The sequence below is a fragment of the Balaenoptera musculus genome, chromosome 5 (genome assembly GCF_009873245.2).
Source record: "Balaenoptera musculus isolate JJ_BM4_2016_0621 chromosome 5, mBalMus1.pri.v3, whole genome shotgun sequence".
Classification (NCBI taxonomy): domain Eukaryota; kingdom Metazoa; phylum Chordata; class Mammalia; order Artiodactyla; family Balaenopteridae; genus Balaenoptera; species Balaenoptera musculus.
Genome location: NC_045789.1, coordinates 76,229,071 through 76,243,453, shown reverse-complemented (window position 1 = coordinate 76,243,453; position 14,383 = coordinate 76,229,071). Strand labels below are relative to the sequence as shown.

The following is a 14,383-nucleotide window of genomic DNA, read 5'->3' as shown; positions in this document are numbered from 1 at the left end:
CTAAGGCAGCCAATCGCGGAGCAGGGCAGGTTCCACAGGGTCAGGTGTGGCTCAGGTTGTTGGTCATAAATCGAGTGACGGTTTTTCCATCTTTGTTTTCCCGGGAATTAGTGATCGCTCGGCCCTGCTAGGAAAAAAAAGAGAGGGATGTCTCTACGCTGCGGGGGCGCGGTCCGCACCGTGGGCCCCCGGGTGAGCTGCGGGGCGAGCAGGGTGCGGGCGTGGGGTGGGGGGGCTCCCATCCCTTTAGAGCGCCCAATAATGCCAGCACTTACTGAGTGTTTACTTCGAGCCAGGTACTGTTCTAAACATTTTTCTTGTGGTATCTCATTTAATTCTTCCGACACCCCCACGAGGTTAAGTCTCTGGTACTGGTTTGTTTGTAGGTCTCTCTGGCTGGCGCTGAGAGCTTTTTTTCTGCGTATCAGTGATTTGTACTCTGTATTTATTGGAGCGTTATATGAGCACTGCGGTGAGCACTCCAGATTCCTACTGTGTGTTGAGCTCTTCTTGTGTACTAGACACCGGTTTGGGCAATTAGAACCCAAATCTATGCTCTAGACTCGAGCGGGAGACCTGGGCAAGTACAATAGCAATCGTGCAGCATTAATAGGCACTGTATTTTTTTTTTTTTAATTCTTGAAGGTTCTTTTGCTTTATAAGTACTGACTCTTGAATTTTATAGTGTTTTGGCTGTCTTGTCCGTGTGTGTTCAGATCTAGAAGCCAATGGCTTCTTATGGTCAACAAATACATATTGAGTGACTTCCTTCTTTAAACACAGAATGTAACCTAGAAAATTAATACATTAGGTTTGGTTTCCCTTCTTCAAGTTCTGTGAAACTAGTTGAGCACTACCTCTACGTTTTAACACGTATGCTTATCCAAAGTCCAAAGCAGAGAGATTTACTTCAAATTTCATTTAAACGTCCTTGACTCAAGTCAGGAATAGAAAATTCAAAGCTGTAGTGTCTTCTCCCTTATTGCAATTTAAACTTGAAAAACAGACTTTTAGTACCTAAATGGGTTACATGAAAAGTGTGGCATGTTAGCCAGTTCCAGTGGTTTCCAAATCTATTCTAAATCCAGCAGGAAATGGTCAGCTCCCGTTCTCCTTTAGGTTTGGTTTGTTCCCCTTGGGTCCTCCTTAATCTTAGATTCTCAGCTCCTACACAGAGCTTGTAAATAGTTTGACATAATTTCTGAATCAGTTCTCTGGGCTTTACCCTTCCTTTTAGGTATTAAAATAGGTCAAAACTTAGTTATTCCAAACCCCACTAAATAAATGTCATAATGAACCCTTTGTTTAGGTATTTGGAAGATATTTATGCAGTCCAGTCAGAGAAGTAAGTTCCTTGCCAGATAAAAAAAAGAAATTTTTACAGAATGGACCAGACCTTCAAGATTTTGTATCTGGTGATCTAGCAGACAAGAGCACCTGGGACGAATATAAAGGAGACTTAAAACGCCAGAAAGGAGAAAGGTAATTGAAATTTTGAGGTAATTTTAATGTCCCATTTCTTCATAGTGCATCATTTTCAGATATAACCAAGCCCTAGGGTATATTTTTAATCAGCTTGTTAAATTTAGCTAAAAATCATTAGAAAGAAGTGATAACAAACATAGATAGAATAGGTGACTAGGTGAGATTGTTGGAATCTATTTCTTTTCTCTCTGCCCTCTGACAGTTTTTCTTCACCCTTCCTAGGACTTAGCCATCTTACACCACCATCTCCCATTTTCCATCCAGCAACAAATTTCTTCACAGAGCAAAGATAATCACCTTGTTACTAGTCTATTACACTTTAATAAGTTTTTCATTATTACTGGGTGTCGGTGATCTAACTTGTTGCTTTGCCTAGTCAATGTACATATGATCTTAGTTTAAAAGAATTGTAAGGGAATTTAGTGCAGAGAGCAAATTGTATTGGGAGATACTTTACCTAGCAACTTCTAGATCACAAGTGGGTGGAAGTCAAAGGGAACCTGAGGAAATGTAGTCTTCACTCCAAATTTTAGATTTTTTTCCACTTAATAACTATCAAAATCTAGAATGTAGAGCAGAAAGTTCACTTGTGGGATCTCTCCTTAATCTGAACAAATATAGAACTTTTTGTCAGTATTGTTTTTTAGGGAATGAGATGTTCAAAAGCTTCTTCATTTTTTTATTGGGATGGTGTTACTCTGTGCCTTTGCAAAAGTAGACATGAGCACAGTGCCCTGCTAGACACAGTTATAGGTGTTTTCTAAAGTGGTTTGAGCAAATCTATATTTCATTCTCTGTTATTACTCCCATGGCAGAAATTAAAAGAGTTAATCCAGGATTATGGGGGGAAAATTCCTAACTAGGAATTGTAATAGTGCAGAGTAACTTCAAAGCTGTGTGATTATTTGGGAACATACTTGTTAATGTATAGTTATATTTGGCTTTCCTCAGGTTAAGACTACCTCCATGGCTAAAGACAGAGATTCCCATGGGGAAAAATTACAATAAACTGAAAAATACTTTGCGGAATTTAAATCTTCATACAGTAAGTTATCAGAGGGTTAAATATCCCTCTTTACCAGAAGCCGTAATTTTTCCATATATCTGTAACTTAAAAATTAATAAAATACGTATCAAAAATAGCAAGGAAAAAAAAATAGCAAGGAAAGTAAATAAAGATGTTTAGTGATACATTACTCTCAGTAATGGAAATACATTTAAAGATTATTTTCCCTGCAAAAGAAACAAAAAGTAATTGTATTCTTTAACCTCTCATTTAATAGTACAAACAAAAAAATTTTTTTTCTGCAATTTTGGGAATGAGGGTTTTTGTGTGTTTTATATTACAAATTAAGTACATGCTTGTTGGAAAGGGTATATTAAATGTGAAGCATCCTATATGCAATCTCAAATGTTTAACTGTTACACCACTTTAACTGTTCAACATATACCCTTGCAGACCTTTTTATTTGCACATGTAAAATATATACATTCATATAGGGTTTTTTTTTGTTTTGTTTTTTTAAAATTTATTTATTTATTTATTTATTTTTGGCTGCATTGGGTCTCCATTTCTACGTGTGGGCTTTCTCTACTTGTGGCGAGCAGGGGCTACTCTTCGTTGCGGTGCACGGGCTTCTCATTGCAGTGGCGGGGTTCGGGGCTCTAGGCGCCTGGGCTCAGTAGTTGTGGCGCACGGGCTTAGTTGCTCTGCGGCATGTGGGATCTTCCCGGACCAGGGCTCAAACCCGTGTCCCCCGCATTGGCAGGCGGATTCTTAACCACTGCGCCACCAGGGAAGTCCATATAGTTTTTAATTTAAAAATGGAATCCTAATATCTATATACTTCGACAGTTTTAACAGCATTTTTGAATAGTGAATTTCTTCATAAATATGCTGTGAAGAATGGATAGTATAAACATGCCTGATGACTAATTTGCTCAATTGGTAAGTATTTTCAACCTGACTGTATTCAGTTCCCTTTTACCCACAGGTGTGTGAGGAAGCTCGATGTCCCAATATTGGAGAGTGTTGGGGAGGCGGAGAACATGCCACTGCCACTGCCACAATCATGGTAAGGCCAGCCTCAAATTCTAAAGTCTAGAGACTGAAAGGAAATGTTTTGTGTCTTTCTCCTACAAATGTACATTATGAATCTCTGATCAGATTTCTTGTTACATATGAGTTTATGAGAAATGTGGGAAAAAACCCAACAGAATAATCCAGCCTGTTATGATCTCACCCTTCTCTGAATAAGTCTATTATTGATTCTTCCATCTACCTGATGGTTAATCATGCACTGCCTTGAGATATCTCTTCTAGTAATTTTTGGAAATGTTCTTCATGATCACTTAACTTGTTATTCACTTTGCCCCTTAAATAATAAGCATATATTTTTCTCCCTCATGGGACTTTCAGTTGGCCCACGTTCATCTGTTCCTAACTGGGCTAAGCTGGACTCCAGGAAGTAGGTTGGGTTCAGGTCTGCTCTAGAGAGCTTTATTCATGGACCGGTGGCTCTCCAAGGCATATTCTTTTCATGGAGGTTGGAAGGAGCACAAGAGGGCAAGCCAACCATCCATGCACATTTGAGGCTTCTGCTTCGTCATGGCTGCTATCATTCTGTTGGCCAAAATAAGCCACATGGCCAAGCCAAGCATGAGTGGGAGTAGAGACATAACTTCCTCCCCAAGTAGGCGGGCCCTGCAAGTTGCATGGCAGTGGGTGAGATGTATAATCTTAATATGATGGAGTAAGAAATAGGATTAACAATGCAATCTACCATATTATTTATACAGAGGAGTTTGCAGATTGAAGTATTGGGTTAAATATAAATTATGTGCAACTGAAAGTCCATACTTGTCTGGGGAATGTCTGATAAACTGTTGAGTTATATCAGCAAGAGACTATTTAGATGAGGAGCTGGGGATTCTTATGAGATAGAGCTCCTTCTGGAATAATACAGAGCCAACCAGAGAGCTTATCTAAGTTATGCAATGTCAATTCTTGAAGGAAGGAGTGATTCTGAATACTCCATGATGGAAATCTCTGGTTTTATCCCTTGCCTTTCCTTTTCTTCAGTTTTACCATGTATGTTTGTATTCCTTAACTGTATTGTTTAGCTTTGAATGTTTTAAATTTCTTAAAAACAGAATCAAAGTTTATACATTCATTGCAGTTTTATTCCCTTAACATTACATTCTCTAAGTCATCTGTTTATTTGATTTAAATTGTAACATTTCTATTCTAGTTGATGGGTGACACATGTACAAGAGGTTGTAGATTTTGTTCTGTTAAGACTGCGAGAAATCCACCTCCACTGGATGCCAATGAGCCCTACAATACTGCAAAGGCAATTGCAGAGTGGGGTCTGGATTATGTAGTCCTGACGTCTGTGGATCGAGATGGTTAGTGCATCATCATTACCTCTTCCAGAAATTGGCTCTTATTAAGTTATGACATCATCTTAAGCAGTGGACTCTTTTGTTTCTAGATATGCCTGATGGAGGAGCTGAGCACTTTGCAAAGACTGTGTCTTACTTAAAGGAAAGGTACTTACTTGTTTTTGCATTTGCTTGTGTAATTTAAGGACTTTTGTTGATCCATGTAAATTCAGTTTATTTTAGGTCTTTACCTTAAAGTAGTGGTTATTAACCTTTTGTGGGGATTATAAACCTGTCTCATAATCTGCTGGAAATTATGTGGTCTTTTATCCAGAAAAGTCGTATTCAAACATACAGATACATATTCGCAGAAATTTTAGGGATGTAGGGACACAAACTTATTCATGGACCTTTAGTCGGTAGAACCCCTCCTTCATATTTGAGTATCAGTCTAAACTTTGAGTAATTTTCTGAGAAGTATAAAACTAGTCTTCCTAGCACTGATTTAAATAAACCATCATCTAGAAGAAGTTAGGATGAGATAAACTCCCACATTGTTAAAATATGTAATCTTGATATAAATTTTATCACTATTGATATGCCCTGGGAATTTTACCCATAACTAACAATTTATTAACATGTAAATTCCATGTATTTAAAAAGCATTTAAAAAGGAGGTTTTTTTTTTAAATTTATTTATTTAATTTATTTATTTTTGGCTGCATTGGGTCTTCATTGCTGCGTGGGCTTTCTCTAGTTGCGGCGAGCGGGGGCTACTCTTCATTGCGGTGCGCGGGCTTCTCATTGCGGTGGCTCCTCTTGTTGCGGAGCACGGGCTCTAGGCGTGTGGGCTTCAGTAGTTGTGGCTTGCGGGCTCTAGAGCGCAGGCTCAGTAGTTGTGGTGCACGGGCTTAGTTGCTCCACGGCATGTGGAATCTTCCTGGACCAGGGCTCGAACCCATGTCCCCTGCATTGGCAGGCGGATTCTTAACCACTGCGCCACCAGGGAAGCCCTATGCTTATTTTCTACAGCTCAGTACTAGTCTAACACCCTCAGTAAATGTTTTTTCAGTGATTCCCCCCAGTATTTTCTATTTTATTTTTTTATAGTTCATTTAAAAAAAGTTTTGTTTGCCACCCACAAAATTGATCTCACAAACCACTAATGAGTCTCAACTTGCAGTTAAAAAAACAGTGAGTTATGTGTTCTTTCAACATGTATCCATGGGAGGGTGTGTATGTGGTCCTTTCTACATCTGTTCTCGCATGAAACAGCTCCAAAAAAAACTTTGCAGTTGGGTTTGTGAAAAAGTTTTAGTTTCCCAGTCATTTCTACTACTTGTCAAAGGGAACAGCTTTATGACCTAGTTCATATTTTAATGCTTGAATGCATAAATATAGCCAGAATATAAATAGGAAGATTAATGTTTAGCTTGTATTTCATTTAAGCAAAGCTCATGACTCAGCAACTCAGAAGATAGTTTTTTTTTAATATTATTTTACTCTTTTTTTCTGATATATTTTATTTATTTATTTATTTATTTATTTATTTATTTATTTATTTATTTATTTATTTATTTATGGCTGTGTTGGGTCTTCATTTCTGTGCAAGGGCTTTCTCTAGTTGCAGCAAGTGTGGGCCACTCTTCATTGCGGCGCGCGGGCCTCTCACTATCGCGGCCTCTCTTGTTGCGGAGCACAGGCTCCAGATGCGCAGGCTCAGCAATTGTGGCTCACGGGCCTAGTTGCTCCGCGGCATGTGGGATCCTCCCAGACCAGGGCTCGAACCCGTGTCTCCTGCATTGGCAGGCAGATTCTCAACCACTGCGCCCAGGGAAGCCCCAGAAGATAGTTTTTAAAGCTCAGAGCACTTGTGAAATATTTGTCTAGAGGAAGGGAGGAGGGCACTATTCATGAATTTTAAAAGAATGCAAAATTAAAGGAATTAATATTTGCATTCACATAAGAGATATCCCAATTTATTTTCTAAAAAAATACAAAGGTTATTTTATATTTAATGTTTCATATTTGTATGTTAATTCCTTTAAACAATTTTTTAATACCTACTTAATAAAGTTTAAAATTCTGTATAATCCCAAAATTTATTCTGATCATTATTTACATGCAGATGTGTTTTAACCACAGTGTGCATATTATTTGATGTTATAGGTTTGTTTGGTTTTTTGGGGGGTTTTTTGTTTGTTTTTCATTTAACAGTTCATATATAAACATTTGTGTGTTCATGCTATTCTTGGCAAGGTTCTAAAGCTTACCGTATTGAAACTGATACTGAATGAGTACTGGTGACTTCTATTTTGAGCAACGGTTATGTCAACTCTTTTCCTCAGTTTGATACTTATCTCTTTTTCACCCTAGGAATCCGAAAATCCTTGTGGAATGTCTCACCCCTGATTTCCGAGGAGATCTTAAAGCAATAGAAAAAGTTGCTCTGTCAGGATTAGATGTGTATGCACATAATGTAGAAACAGTTCCAGAATTACAGAGGTGATTTCATATACAGAGTAATGTTGGGAAGTTTGGAGGGTCAGAATCTGCTATATTTTCTCACTTGTTTCAGGGGAGAACTTTGTAATTCGCTTTTATAAAGTGAACTCTGTTTTTAAACAAAAACAACATATGTCTATTGCAGAAAAATTTTTAAATGTAGCCAACAAAAAGAGTGTAAACATCACTCATAATAGTTCCACCTAGTAGTATCAATTACTAACATCTAAGTGTAATATATACTTATATATTTATACATGTGTATATATGTTTTGGTACACACACACATAATGAGCATCTTTTTTTTCTTTTTTTTTTGTAAAGTATCATTGCAAGTGCCATCGAGCTGTTTTTTTCAAAGAACAGTTTTCAGAAAGAAAAACTTACTCAAGAGCAATTGCTTTGATTGTGGTTCTAAAAAAAGACTTTTAACCATCCACTTGGCAATAATATATACAGTAAATGATGCTGAAGAAAAACCTAGTACACTCAGATGTATTTCAGATCTCTTTTAAAAAGTAGATACTATGCTGTCTTACTCTTCCTAATAATTTTAGTAGTTAGAAATAATTACAGATTGTTATTCTACATCAATAAGTACATTCATATTTCAGAAAAATGAAAAATTTTGGGCAAGATTAATAATTCATTTTCATTATTTTAGTAAAGCATTTGATAGTGATTTTATTAGGTTCTACACATTATTCTGTGTTAAAGAAAGAAGTAGGATAAACAATAACCAGGATTTCCACTAAATCATAAATATATTAGGGAGCATGACTTGAATTCAGTGGAGAAATAACTTCCAAAAAGTAATTTCCTTATTATCAATTGTGTGTGTGTGTGTGTGTGTGTGTGTGTGTGAGTTTTAATATTTATTTATTTATTTATCTTGGCTGTGCCTGGTCTTAGTTGCTGCATGAGGGATCTTCATTGCGGCATGTGTGTGGGATCTAGTTCCCCGACCGGGGATCAAACTTGGGCCCCCTGCATTGGGAGCATGGAGTCCTACCCACTGGACCACCGGAGAAGTCACTGTGATTATTTTTAAATTCATTAATTTGTTTCCTCTCTTCCCTGTGAACTGGTCTCTGATTAAAAATAACAACCATAACAACAAATCAATTACACAAAATAAAGGTACATTAGAATTCAAATGAAGGCTGATTTAACATCACCAGCTTCGTGTCCTTTGGGCCTTATCCATTTAAGCCATGGTGGTTTGGCCCCTGTTGAAGTCTAGCACACAGCCTGTTCCAACCCTGTCATATCTCATGATACCACCACCAGTGGGTGCCAGTTTCTCTGTTTTCATTTAAAAAACATTATCCAGGACTTACTTGTGGTACAGTGGTTAAGAATCCAGCTACCAATGCAGGGGACACATGTTCAAGCCCTGGTCCCAGAAGATATGACATGGCTGTGGAGCAAGTAAGCCCGTGCGCCACAACTACTGAGCCTGCGCTCTAGAGCCCGTGCTCCGCAACAAGAGAAGCCACTGCAATGAGAAGCCCGTGCACCACAACAAAGAGTAGCCCCCGCTCACCACAACTAGAGAAAGCCCGTGCACAGCAACGAAGACCCAACACAGCCAAAAATTAAATTAATTAATTAATTTTTAAAAATAATAAAAAACATTATCCTTTGCAGTGAAAATTCCAGAATCATGTATTTTTTTACCTAAGAGATGTCAAGCTATATACTTACCAGCAGAGGGCAGCTTAGTCTTTAGAAATGAACATAGGGCTTCCCTGGTGGCGCAGTGGTTGAGAATCTGCCTGCCAATGCAGGGGACACGGGTTCGTGCCCTGGTCTGGGAAGATCCCACATGCCGCGGAGCAACTAGGCCCGTGAGCCACAACTACTGAGCCTGCGCGTCTGGAGCCTGTGCTCCACACAAGAGAGGCCGCGATAGTGAGAGGCCCGCGCACCGCGATGAAGAGTGGCCCCCGCTTGCCACAACTAGAGAAAGCCCTCGCACAGAAACGAAGACCCAACACAGCCATAAATAAATAAATAAATAATTAAAAAAAAAAAAAAAAAAAAAAAAAAAAAAAAAAAAAGAAATGAACATAAAAGTTTCATTCCTCTGAAATGGTTCAGGTTAAATAGTTTTTTCTTTGTTCAGTATCGAGATTTTCTTCCACTTTTTTCCCCTTCTCTCTTGACTACTCTTCTAATCACTTATTCTCAGCTACAGAATCCTGGTTTCTCAATGAGTAATTCATAAAATGAATTAACTTCATTCATTACTTCCATTCTCATTTTCTCTGCCCCAGGCTTGAAAGGCCTGAAAAGTCAACAGAGTTGGGGGCCTAGTGAAGCTTGATTTTCTTTCCTAAAGTAGCACTTAGACATTTGTCCAAAAATGCTACCATTGAACCATATGATGTAGCATGATGTCCAGAATGTACTTTTCTGGTCTTTCAGGTTGCTTGCATAATTATGTACTTAGTTGAGCTTGTGGTTATTCTTGCTGACAACAACTTTGCTGTTTTCAAGGAAAGTTCGTGATCCCCGGGCCAATTTTGACCAGTCTCTACGTGTACTGAAACATGCCAAGGAAGTTCGACCTGATGTTATTTCTAAAACATCTATAATGTTGGGTTTAGGTGAGAATGACGAGCAAGTATATGCAATGATGAAAGGTAAAGAAATTGAAAATGAAAACTCTTTTCCGTTTAATTTGAGTAATAGCAGGAATCCCACTTTGAAGGACCTGTTATGCTTTGTCCATAGTCTCAGCGAAAGTGCCAGTGAGAACAAACATATAGTATATGTTGTAAACAGCAGCATAGAAAGGAAAGGAAGTATGTTTTCTTAAAACTTTATGGAATGATGTACAGGATGCTCAGGATATGAAATTTGCATCCCATTTTATTTCTTACCCTTTCATCAACTAAAAACATGATTTTGTCCACTTTTCTTATTCACTCATTAGACAGTTTTTGAGTCCAGCCAGGTATCAGAAGCTCTGTCAAGCACTGACAATCCAAAGATGACTAGGATGAATTCAGGCCTTTGAGGAAGTGCTTACTTATAGAATTGTTACATAACATGGTATGCTTTGGACTTCACTGAACCTTAGTCCATTAAATCCATTTGCTTTGTGATTCTTGTGCTTCTTAAATTTTAAAATATAAAAGCTTTTATTTTACCTGAAGATCCTTGGCCAACTTACAGTTATTTATTGGTTCAAAGAGTAATAAGTTCAAATAATAATTAAAAGCTGCTCTTTACAACAATGCATACAGTTAGCATTGTAAAAACATCTGCTAATGTAACGTTTGCTTTTTTTCCTGTAGTACTTCGTGAAGCAGATGTGGACTGTTTGACTTTAGGACAATATATGCAGCCAACAAAGCGCCACCTTAAGGTACAACTACCATAAATTGCCAAATGTTTAATGGTAATTTGAATTAAATCTTTATTTTCTTTAGGTAAAATTAAGAAGCTACTGGCTTTTTAGTGTAGTGTTCCATGTATATTTCTAAGTTCCAGTTTCCATTTTATTATCTGCATAAAGCAGCTACACTGGCACTCATTTGCCGCCCCCAAAATTGTATAACTTAAGTGACCTACAGGAAAAAAATTTTTAAGTTGGGAAATTGTGTTCATTCACACTTGGTGATCTTGTGATTTGTTTTAGAATTATATGAGAGCCAGAGGTGAAGTAAGAAAAAAAAGTAGGTCTCCTTATTTCTATATTGGACATTTATTCATTCATTCAAAAAACATTTCTTGAGTAGTGACCATGTGCCAGACACCGTGCCGAGCAGAAGATACAGGATGAGTAACACAGTCTTGTCCTCAGGAATCTTTTTTTTTTTTCTGTCAGGAATCTTATAGAAATAGGTGTGATTAATTTTTGATTGTACTTGTTGGTCAGTAAAGGAATGATACAGGTATATAATCTCTACAAATAATCTCATTTTCTTTCCCTTTTGGAATAGCTAATATAATTCCAAATTGATATGTTTCCCCTCCTCTCTAATTTCACTATAATTACGTTCTGACCGAGTAGCCAACAAGTAGATTTTTGTATAGAACCGAAATGATTTAGGAAAATTCTAGAATCTAGAATTAATTCTTTAAATCTAGGTTGAAGAATACATTACTCCTGAAAAGTTCAAATACTGGGAAAAAGTAGGAAATGAACTTGGATTTCATTATACTGCAAGTGGCCCTCTGGTGCGTTCTTCATATAAAGCAGGTAAGTTAGACTGCAGAGCATGGTTCTATTTAGTCCGTAATTTTCCACATTAAAAGGATAATAGCTGTGGTTGTCTTTTGTGGGGAAGAAAAAAAAATTTTTTTTTTTCTGAAGTATCTTTAGGAACTTCACTCCATAAGGGTAAGTATCTATTTGACAACATTGCTGCTTGCATTAATATCTTTGTGTTTTTCTTCCCAGAAGCAACAGGAAAAAAAATCCATAAGGTTATTTCCCCTATGGAAATGTTTAGTATAATTTTACTATCTACAGTGCAATTTTTTATTTTAACTTATTAATTTATTTATTTATTTTGCGTGGGCCTCTCACTATCGCGGCCTCTCTTGTTGCGGAGCACAGGCTCCAGACGCACGGGCTCAGTAGTTGTGGCTCACGGGCCCAGTTGCTCCACGGCATGTGGGATCTTCCTAGACCAGGGCTCGAACCCGTGTCCCCTGCATTGGCAGGCGGATTCTCAACCACTGCACCACCAGGGAAGCCCCTGAAAGGACTTTTTATTTTGTTGGTTTGGGTTTTTTTGTTTGTTTTTTGTTTTGTTTTGTTTGTTTTTGTTTTTGGTAAGGAAAATTTCTAACAATTATGAGGAAGTGAATTACAAACTTTTTAATTCCTTTAAAATTACCAGTAAAAGGTCAAAGTCTTAGATTCAGATGATGGATTAGGATCTGATAATATGGTTCTACTCTTACCAGATTTAGATGAGGCATGGGGCAGCACGGATTATTCTCTCCATTACTTGGCAAGGTTATGAGTCTTAGGATTCTTGGTGATTGTGTACAGATACAATCATCACAATTCTACTTATGTATTAAGATGACAGAGAAGTTCATCAGACTCCTCATAAAGTCAGGCCTGCAGTGCTGAACTCTGCCAATAAGCTTTGAGCCGTGCTATAACAGTGATAGACTAAATGGAACCCTAATTACCTGAAAAGTGAAAGTGCCCCCTCTAAGCAGCTAACTTAGTGCACAGGCACATCTTAGGGGGTGGAGAGAAAGCAAGCCCATTATAGATGAAGAGCTCTTGCTTCCCTAGAGGGGAATAAGCTAAAGAGATGCCATCAAATCAATCTGCTCAACTGCAGCAAGGTCTGTTTTATAAACATCAGATCCAGGCTAATAATGTAGCAGAATTGCTCTCTGAAGTGAATTGTGCCAACAGCAGTACTTTGTCGGTGATGAGGAATAGATGGTGCACATGAAGTGGAATAAATGCACAGAAGCAGCCCACAGATGCAATAGGGTCACCCTTTATAATATTTCTTTACTAGAAAGAGTAATGGTAAAAATTGTAGTGATAGGAAAAGGTTTTTAAGAATAACGACTAGGGGGGCTTCCCTGGTGGCGCAGTGGTTGAGAGTCTGCCTGCCAATGCAGGGGACACGGGTTCGAGCCCTGGTCTGGGAAGATCCCACATACCGCGGAGCAACTAGGCCCGTGAGCCACAATTACTGAGCCTGCGCGTCTGGAGCCTGTGCTCCGCCACAAGAGAGGCCGTGATAGTGAGAGGCCCGCGCACCGCGATGAAGAGTGGCCCCCGCTTGCCACAACTAGAGAAAGCCCTCGCGCAGAAACGAAGACCCAGCACAGCCATAAATAAATAAATAAAAATAAATAATTAAAAAAAAAAAAAAAAAAAAAGAATAACGACTAGGGACTTCCCTGGTGGCGCAGTGGTTAAGAATCCACCTGCCAATGCAGGGGACGCAGGTTTGAGCCCTGGTCTGGGAAGATCCCACATGCCACGGAGCAACTAAGCCCGTGCACCACAACTACTGAGCCCACATGCTGCAACTACTGAAGCCCATGCACTTAGAGCCTGTGCTTCGCAACAAGAGAAGCCACCGCAATAAGAAGCCTGAGCACCACAACGAAGAGTAGCCCCCGCTCGCCACAACTAGAGAAAGCCCGCACACAGCAACAAAGACCCAATGCAGCCAAAAATGAACAATAAATAAATTTATGAAAAAAAAGCTCTTTTAAAAGAAAAAGAATAATGACTAAGCATTATGGTTGAGGAAAGGACCAAAGATACGGGGGATATGTGAGGTTAGAAAATTATTGCCATTGAGATTTGAGAAGAGAAAAACACCAATAAATACAAAAGTCATCTTTAAAGGGAAACACTGAAGTATAATTATTCTGAAATTTACTTTAAATTGCTATTAATGTATTTTCATTTTTCCTAAATAGGTGAATTTTTCCTGAAAAATCTAGTGGCTAAAAGAAAAACAAAAGCCCTCTAACACTTAACAAGACATTCAAGATCACAGGAATTTTAAAACTTTGACTCCAGTTGGTAACAGAAGTGGTGGCAGAATGCCTAGACTTCAGTGGATATATCCCAGTCTTTTTGTTTTACGAAAAATATCAGTAAGCTGTGCATATTTAATTATAATAATTCATTTGTCTTTTAGCATATCTTCTTTGTCCCAGTAAACAATTGCTTGTTATGATGTAATCATAAAACATCTTTGTAAGAGTTTACTGTTAATAGTGTAGTTTAAACAATACATTAAAAACTTCTAGAAAATCTTTTAAGCCTCTATACATCATTGTCACGTTTCATTTCTGAAAAATGACATACTGTGATGAAACAGTCAAAATAGATTGAGATTGTATCTGTTTACTTGTAAGTAGCATATGTCCTTTGCATAACATCGTTGGAATAATGTAGAAAGGCTTAAGAGTTTCAGTGTTGACTCTTCACGTTGATATGACTACTTTAGACCTACAGAAGAGTTTTATGTTGATTGCTTGTTTAGGACCTCTATTA

The 14,383-nt window shown here is 38.1% G+C and overlaps 1 protein-coding gene across 3 annotated transcripts; it reads left to right on the top strand.

Moving 5' to 3' along the window:
* The first annotated feature begins 12 nt into the window (after window positions 1-12).
* On the top strand, window positions 13-14,142 carry LIAS (lipoic acid synthetase). 3 transcript variants are annotated; one of them, XM_036852375.1, is made up of 11 exons: window positions 13-192; window positions 1,310-1,482; window positions 2,437-2,530; window positions 3,480-3,560; window positions 4,737-4,893; window positions 4,980-5,037; window positions 7,246-7,374; window positions 9,877-9,986; window positions 10,680-10,750; window positions 11,476-11,587; window positions 13,801-14,058. In XM_036852375.1, the coding sequence occupies exons 1-11, from the start codon at window positions 148-150 to the stop codon at window positions 13,851-13,853; spliced, it is 1,083 nt and encodes a 360-aa protein (XP_036708270.1). In that variant the 5' UTR covers window positions 13-147; the 3' UTR covers window positions 13,854-14,058. The 3 variants fall into 3 exon arrangements, with proteins under 3 accessions (XP_036708270.1, XP_036708271.1, XP_036708269.1); XM_036852374.1 differs by having other exon boundaries at window positions 22-192; window positions 9,877-10,022; window positions 13,801-14,142; XM_036852376.1 differs by lacking the exons at window positions 2,437-2,530; window positions 4,737-4,893; window positions 4,980-5,037 and having other exon boundaries at window positions 20-192; window positions 9,877-10,022.
* The last annotated feature ends 241 nt before the right edge of the window (window positions 14,143-14,383 follow it).

Bases quoted from the DNA above. Each gene is read 5' to 3' on its own strand.
- LIAS (XM_036852374.1), top strand. From the start codon at position 148: ATGTCTCTACGCTGCGGGGGCGCGGTCCGCACCGTGGGCCCCCGG. The intron at 2,531-3,479 runs GTAAGTTATCAG...TTTTACCCACAG, and splicing joins GGAATTTAAATCTTCATACA to GTGTGTGAGGAAGCTCGATG. The intron at 3,561-4,736 runs GTAAGGCCAGCC...TTTCTATTCTAG, and splicing joins CTGCCACTGCCACAATCATG to TTGATGGGTGACACATGTAC.